At 39.4% G+C, this 8,360-nt stretch overlaps 1 protein-coding gene across 1 annotated transcript in view; it reads left to right on the top strand.

The window, feature by feature from the left end:
• The first annotated feature begins 801 nt into the window (after positions 1-801).
• DDX4 (DEAD-box helicase 4) overlaps positions 802-8,360 on the top strand; it is a 65,619-nt gene continuing 58,060 nt past the window's right edge. Inside the window, exons 1-2 of the mRNA XM_045285156.1 lie at positions 802-852; positions 1,764-1,856. Coding sequence (XP_045141091.1) covers positions 1,785-1,856 — 72 coding nt within the window. The 5' untranslated portion in view covers positions 802-852; positions 1,764-1,784. The remainder of the gene's footprint in view (positions 853-1,763; positions 1,857-8,360) is intronic.

The raw sequence follows: 8,360 nt of genomic DNA, 5'->3' as shown, positions 1-8,360 counted from the left end.
GCCTTTTCGGTGGCAGGCCAAATCGTTGGTAGGTGTACTAAAACGACCTTTGGTCACTTTCGGGTTGGGATATAAACAGGACCACAAGCCAAAGCTTCAACGAACCTCGTCAAGCACCGATTTCTTACTTCCTTCTAATAAAGAGACCCTTTCTACCCAAAGAACTGCATCCATAACTTAATAAAACAGATCAACTTCGTTCAGGTGTCACCAGCCTTCTTCCTGCCCGGGATAAAAGAATGATGCACCGCCTCCCTTAGCCTCTCGGGGACGGGACGTTGAAGCACTTCAAGTTCCCGGATGTGAGTAGAGCGACCCAGAAATAACGAGCCAGACGTAGCAACTGCAAGCGATTGGGGTAGGTAAAGGGGAGTTAAAGTGAAAGGGTGGACGGGAGGGCATTTATTTTTGGCGTTAGATAAAGGGAGGCGGACTTCTTTGGCTCAGAGCGCTGGCGTAAGGAAAATCTAGAGCTTCCCCCGAGTGAGGATCCCATCTGAGAACGTAGAGACAAGCGGGCACTAGGCCGAGGGGTCGGCCTTGGCCCCACAGGCCCAACGGGCCACTGTGAGGAAGCCAGTAGGTCCAGCTGTGATGGCCTCGAACGAGCCACTGTGAGGAAGCCAGTAGGGCCTTCTGTGATGGCCTGGAACGTGGTCCAGTCGGGAACGCAAGGGCGTGGGGTGGGGGCGGGATGACGCCGGCGATCTGAGCGCTGATTGGCTGGTGGTGGGCGTAGCCTGGTGCCATTTGTTGTTGGTGAGGACGCACCTGACGCAATCTGCGTCAGGCACGTGCAGCCGTTTAAGTGGCGTTCGCCTCTTCTAGGACGGGGAGAGTCGCAGTGGCGAGGTGAGTAGGCTGGCTGGTGCTCGCCCCGCTCTGGGCCTTTGGGCTTCCTAGGGCTGTACTTTGGGCCAAAGAAGGAAAGAGGGGATCGAGCGGGCAAGGAAGGGACTAGGAGAAGTCTAACGGAGACTTTGCGCCGCTGGCCCGAGGGCGCGAAAACTCTATGGCCGCCCGAAGTCTGGGCTCAGGCCTGCTGACAGAGCCTTTGGGGCCATCCTTATGCTGCTCTGCCCCGAAGATGGGCTGTAGTGCCATTTTTGCCCAAACGCTCCTTGGTGAAACTCCCATTGTTGGAGGGGTTTGGGAGGGCTGACTTCCTCATTCCTCGCCGCCCCCCCACCCTCCCGCTAACAAACTCCTCTCTACCAAACTCTCGGGCCTCCCGCTATCCCTCACCCCTCTTCCGCTCTGCCTCGTAAAACGAATCCCGCCCCCACTCCCTTCGGCAATAAAACAACAAAAGCAAGCAATACCTATCCACCTATGAAGGGGATTATATGAAGGGACAAACATTAAGTAGGATCAGAAAATTTCTCCCTCTCTTGAATACCCATTAAGTCCTTTGGGAATCCTTTAAGGACGAAGATAAATTCTAGGTACAAAGTTTTGCACTAAACCTCAATGACGAATAGAGACGTGGTAACCGCATGAGGGATTAAGTGGTTCAACTAATTTTTTAAGGATTAAGTGGTTCAACTAATTTTTAAAAATCATTTTATTGAGGAACTAATTCTCTTAGACAAAAAGGATAGAAAAGGTAAATAAGTTTCAATGCACCTTTTTGCAAAAACAGTTGGGGATAAGTACTTAGTTGAGTAGTTTAAAGAGCTGTGTGTTAAACAGTGGTAGTTTATATTTTATGGGCATGATTCTGTTACCACTGAGACCAAATGTGCATGTTTCTATTTTTTAAGAACAAGAACTTTGAAGCCATCATGGGAGATGAAGATTGGGAGGCAGAAATCACCAAACCTCATATGTCTTCTTATGTTCCTGTATTTGAGAAGGTAATACAAATTAAAGCCTATAGCTATTAATATGCTTCAGATTTAACCTAAGTGGAAAGTCTCTGTGATGATAAAGTTCTGAATTAATCAGGCTGCTCCAGTCTGCCATATGAATTTTCATGTGATTATTATGAACTGTTTTATGGAGATTGAGGAAGAGGCCTGCTAAGCCTCAAATGGTATAAGATAATCTGAGATGCTGTGATAAGTAATTAAAATATAGGTATTAATATCACAGGATACCTTGGAGATAAAGCAGGTTCGGTTCCAGACCATCAAGGTAAAGTGACTGTTAAAGTGTATATCACAAACCCATCACACAATTTGTTACAGTATTGTGTAGTCTATCAAATGTGTAGTAGTGTGTACTAAAGACCAAAGTGAGCGTATGTTGTAAGAATGGTGCTGATAGACTTGCTTAGTGCAGGGTTGCCATAGACATTCAGTTTGTAAGAAACAGTAGTCTCTTTGAAGGCCATAAGGTGAAGCAAGGAGTGCCTGTACTTAAAACATAATTTAAATCTCAAGGATTTAGAACTTTTGGTTGAAAGCAAGCTTGTACAAGTGTGGCTGGATGAATGTCTCTGTGAGACAATTATATGGAAAATTAGAAACTAATTTGGTTCTGGGTGAGATTTTTGAATTCGCAAATTGGTCTTATGCAAGAAGTGCTCTCGAGACAAATATGTTGGGCTCATTCATATGGTAGCATCAATATATCTTAGTCCAGATCATCAACTTTTTTCTTAGTTGCATTTGGAGAATTATAATGAATCAATAACCAGAAGAGGTGTCCTTGGGTTGACTTTTGGATTTTGTTCTAACATAGAAATTGACTTAATATTTTTATTTGATAAGTTACTTTAGCAAATAACATTTTACGTGACTTTTTTGTATAAATGTTATTTCTTGAAAATATTGCAAACAGCTGATTTTTTTTTCTTTTAAAGAATTTCCAGTTTGAGTGTGTAGCAATCAATTCTGATAGTTTTTTAAAAATTTCAAGTTATGACCTTAGAGGAGCTACTTATTTCACCCCAAAATATAAATTATCCAATCCTATGTTTTAATTTCATTTGTTGGTCTCTTTCTATATTTTTTTTTGTTTGTTTTGAGATAAATTAGTCACTAAGGATTCCAAGTCCATTTCAATTTTACATTTCCTTTTTTTTTTCATATAGCCACTCAAACTACTATTTAGGTTTGAGGAATAAAACTCTTTGTAGAATTTTTATTAAACTGTTCAAGTTTATCATAAAATTAAACCAAAGCATCATGCTTCTTGGAACATACTCATTTTAGAAATAACTTATTTTGTTATCATTTTATAGTCTTTTACATCATAAAATATTACAAATATAGTTTTAGGGAAAGGGTGAAAAAAATCACCTAAAACTCATAACCCTTTCTGTTAAATGTTTCATAAACTTACCTCCTTTGTTTTTTCTAAATATTTTATAGATAGTTGCAATTATAGAAAATGTCAGTATTTTTGGAATACAGCTTTCTCCTCCCTCTTCAGACTAACTATTCCATATTACTAACTTCCTAAAAATAATTTTTTAAGGCTGTATAACATTTAATGGAATGGGATAACAAATATAGCATAAGTAATATAAATGATTTCTTTTTGGTGGGACTTTTTGGTATTGTTTGCTTTTTACTATATACTTCTATGAATATATATAGCTTATTTGTTTCAATTTAGGAACCATTTTTTGAAAATGGAATTATGTAATATGCCAAAGGAAATAAGATTTTTTTCTTTGTTTCTCAAGACTTTTTATAAAACAAAGCTTACTTTCTAGATATGGACTTCCACTTTGACTTTAAAAATGACTTGTTCAATTTCTGTGTTTTCTTTAGTCTTGATATTTTGTCTTCTTGAAGTACCCTTCTAAAACATCTTGTGTTGTACTGTGCATATGGCTTGCATTTATTGCCCAGGGTATCCGAAATTGGCTGCATGTTTTTGGACTCTGCTGTTCAGTAACCAAACTTGTTCCTTGAAATTTGCCATATCAAATATTAATTTATGTTGGAAACTGTCCTTTATGTGTCTTATATACTTTTTGTGAACCCTAGTTGCACAATAGTTACACATTGGGTTGCTAACAGTAAGGTCAGCAGTTCTAACCACCAGCTGCTCTTTGGGAGAAAGATAGGGCTTTTTACTTCCATGAAGAGTTACAGTCTCAAAAAAAAAAAAAAGTTACAGTCTCAGAAACTAACAGGAGCAATTCTACCTGTCCTATAGGGTTGTTGTGAGTTGCGTCAACTTGATGGCAGTAAGTTTGTTTTGGGGGTATTGTAACCTAAATGATTTTACTTAATGTCATTAGGGGGGGAAATCACCTTTATTAAAGGCATTTAGCCTAAACTACTGTACTTAATGCAATCTATGACATTTTTATAAATTGCTCAAAGATAGGTTGGATGTTGATGTCACCTAGGGGGTCCAGATAATTTTGAGAGTCTTCTCTTACTTATTTGAGTATAAGTGATTAAAAGCTGTGCCCTGCTGTGTAGTCAACAAAAACGTCCTGAGATTGGCCTAAGACTTAAAAGAACCACATTGTTTTGTTTGTTTGCTCTGAGTCAACAGTCGTTTCCCATGATTACCTTGAAGCCTGAGTTAATGTAAAATATCTACACATGACTCCTCAAAGTATAAATTACAAAATAAAAAGATGTATGTTCTCTATTCTGATTTTAAACAGGACACCAGAATGACAGTCTGTAAGCTGCCAGTCTAATCACTGGTGTTCATCTTTTAGTAAAAAGTCCTATTCCTCCTTCTTACTTGGAGTGATTAAATTGGCTGTGCCACTCCAGGGCAAAATACTTGCATTTCAGGTGACAATAACACTGCCATTGAGTCATTTCCCATCTTTGTGGCCCTATATAGCATTTTTTAGGCTGTAAATTTATATATGGCAACAGGTAGTCTGTAAATCTATGTAGGAACAGGTAGTCTCATCTTTCCAAAGGAGCAACTCCCCACCTTGCAGATGAGCAGGCCCACATACCCTTGACAGCACCCGCAGGGCTGCTTTGGTGGGACTGTTTGTAGTAAGCTTTTTACAGTCATCTTCAGACTTGACAGCTGGTACTGACTATGCAATTACTTCTTTGGTTTAATTGACTTGAAGGAACATGGTATAATCAAGGGCTTTGCTTACCTTCCTTGACTGAATAAAACGTTCAGACACTGAAGATGAATAAATGATGTTTTTATGTAGGAGATATCTGTGGTCTCCCCCCGAAAACCAAACCCACTGCTACTGAGTGCATTTTGACTCATAGCAACCCAGTATGGGGTTTCTGAGGATGTTAATCTTTTTTTTTTTTTTTAAACATTTTATTAGGGGCTGATACAACTGTTATCCCAATCCATACACACATCAATTGTGTAAAGTGCATTTGTACAGAGGATGTTAATCTTTATGAGACTGAAAGGCCTAATTTTTCTTCCACTGAATGCATGGTAGGTTTGAATTTATAATAGCTCTAAGACAATCTTGGACTGGTATCATAAACAATATGTGACAGACTCTTTGAGCTCTTGTCATGGTCTAGAAATGCTTGTATAATTTTGAACTAGTAGAGCAGTGTTTTGTTTGCTTTTTAAAAAATCATTTTATTGGGGGTTCATACAACTCTTATCACAATCCATATAAACATCCATTGTGTTAAGCACACTTGTGCATTTGTTGCCATCATCATTCTCAAAACATTTTCTTTCTTCTTGAGCTCTTGGTATCAGCTTCTCATTTTTTACCCTCCTTCCCCGTTCCCCCTTCCCTCATGAACCCTTGATGATTTATAAATTATTATGTTTTGTTTGCTTTAAATGCCCTCTGTAGAACTTTGAATTCTAGATTTTGAACTGGTTATACCACCTGGGGATATAGAACAATAAAAGATGTTAGGGTTAGAAGAATGTATAATCTAGCCATAATATAGTCTAGGAAACTCCAAGGTGTTAGGTATTGCACGTGAGTCTGTTGGGATGAGTGTTAAGAGAATGGATGGACATGGTGACAGTATTAAGATACTGTATTTATTTACTAGCTATAGTGTTTCTTGTTAGCAGGCCATGGAAATAAAGCTCTATATAGATACCACTTCTGTCTAATCTATTTGCCACTTTGGTGCTATATCTCAGAAGGCAAATACTCTTGTAAATAAAGTGGAAATAGCTTCAGATAATCACCCTATCCACGATGACAGTTTGATTCCAAAACCAAATTCCCTACATTGAGTCAGTACTGACTCATAGTAACCCCTTGTGTGTTTTCCCAGACCATAATTGTTTACGGGAGAAGAAAGCCCAGCAATCAGTAAAAACCCCAAACCTCAAGCCATCGAGTCGATGTGTACTCATTGTGACCTTTTAAGAACTGGTAGAATTGCCCCTGTGAATTTCTAAGACTGTAACTCTTACAGGAGTGGAAAACCGTGTCTTTCTTCCATGAAGTAAGCTGGTGGCTTCAAACTGCTGACTTTGCCATTAACAGCCCAATGTAAACCACTATACCACCAGGGCTCCTAAATAATAGCAAAGTTAATAATTGTTTAGATAAAAGTAAGCATGTATATATGATCTTCCAGGGTACAAATGTGTTTATCAAAATGCCAAAGGATTAATTACAGCTGCATGTTAGAACTCTGTGTGAAACATTATAATTACTAAATCAGATCATTTGATAGTTTAAGAGGTCGTAATGTTTACAGCTAAGTGTTCTGTCGGTAAGCTAATGAAGGGACCTATGATTTATTGAACGAGTTTATTTATTGAAGGACTCGTACAAGGTACTAGAGGGATCGTTGGTGGTTCAGTGGAGTAAGCACCCACCAGCTGTTCCATCCAAGGGAGAAAGATGAAAGATTTACAGCTTGGAAACCCTGAGGAGCAGTACTCTGCCGTGGAGGGTCACTCTGAGTGGAATTAATGGCAGCGGGACAGGGTATAAGAGAGGGTGGTAATAAACATGATAAAAGGGTATGCTATGGTGCAGTGGTTCTCAGCCTTCCTAATGCCACGACCCTTTAATACAGTTCATGTTGTGGTGACCCCCCAACCATGAAATTATTTTCATTGCTACTTCATAACTGTAATTTTGAAGGTTGAGAACTGCTGCTATAGCGGATGTTGCAATCTACTAGGGCAGACAGACAAATCCCTCTAAGAACCAAGTCATTATTCTGAGTGATATCTTGTAGAAAGCCAGCTCAGGAAATGTGTATTGTGCGACTGAGGTGAGGTGGACAGGAAAGGTCTCCCCGAGATTACAGCACATGCGCAGAGGTGCAGAGGCAGGAACAAGCTGGGTATTGGGCACAAGGGAGAAGGAGCATATTATTAGTCATTTTTTAGGGCTCTAAAAATCCCTAATTACCACAAACTGGGTGACTTAAAAGAACAGAAAGTTGATTCTCTCACAGTACTGCAGGCCAGAAGTTTGAAATCATGTTGCTGGCAGGACTGCTTATCTCTGGAGTCCATTGGGGAGAAGAGAATCTTTGCCTCTTCCAGATTCTGTTGGCATTCCTTAGCCTGTGACTGCCATCTCTCTGCACTCTTAACATAGTTTTCTTCTCTCTCTCTGTCTCCGTCTCTCTGTAGTTTCTTTTGCCTTTGTCTTATAACACTTGTGAGGCATTTTTAAATTACCTAATTTTAAAATCTTTAATTCTATATGCAGTGAGCCTTTCTACAAATAAGGTAGCTATGTTTGAGTGACTGTTTTTCAAACTCCTACAGCCAGTATGATTCAAGAGCAGTAAGATGTAGGACAAGAATGGCAGAAAAAGAAGTCAGAGAAAGGGGCAAGGGAAGAGGAGGAATAGTTGTGAGTGGGAATAACTGGAATTTGGAGTAGTTTTGATTTGAAGTTGATAGGACTTGATGGACTGGAAATGAGTAAGATAGAGGAGTAAAACTGATGGCTAGATTTAAAAATTTTAATTAACTAGATGAACTATGGTGCCATTTACTGACCTGGGTACTATGGAAGATGAACAGGTTTGGAGGGGGAATATTAGTTATAAATTTGCTATATTAAAATTGTATAAGAATGCCAATCAGTAGAGTATATGACTTTTTTGCTTAGGAGAGAGAGGACTCAGGGTATGTTATATAAATTTGGATATTACCTGCATATGACGAGTATAAAACATTGGGTTTTGTTAGGTGAAAGAAAGAACATCGTACACATGGAAGGCCCAGCCGTGAGCTCTGGGCACTCCCAACATTTAGAGGTCCAGTTGAGGAGGAGCTATGCTTGCAAAGGATATTGAGGCAGAAAATCCAGGGGCCTTTATGTCAAGAGAAGAATATAAAGAGCAGAGAAATTGCCATTTCAAGTGCAGCTGGGAAATCTGGCAGAATGAAACATCACAGTAGTCATTTTATTATATAATTTATTTTTCAAAAGCATTTTTGGTACAGAGGTGTGCATAACCCTGGTGGTGCAATGTTAAGCGCTCTGATGCTAACCA

Source organism: Echinops telfairi, unplaced genomic scaffold (assembly GCF_000313985.2).
Source record: "Echinops telfairi isolate 266 unplaced genomic scaffold, ASM31398v2 ScPeMD7_7469;HRSCAF=8507_1, whole genome shotgun sequence".
Lineage (NCBI taxonomy): Eukaryota > Metazoa > Chordata > Mammalia > Afrosoricida > Tenrecidae > Echinops > Echinops telfairi.
Note: the sequence above shows the minus strand (reverse complement) of the source record. Positions and strands in the feature narration are given on the sequence as shown.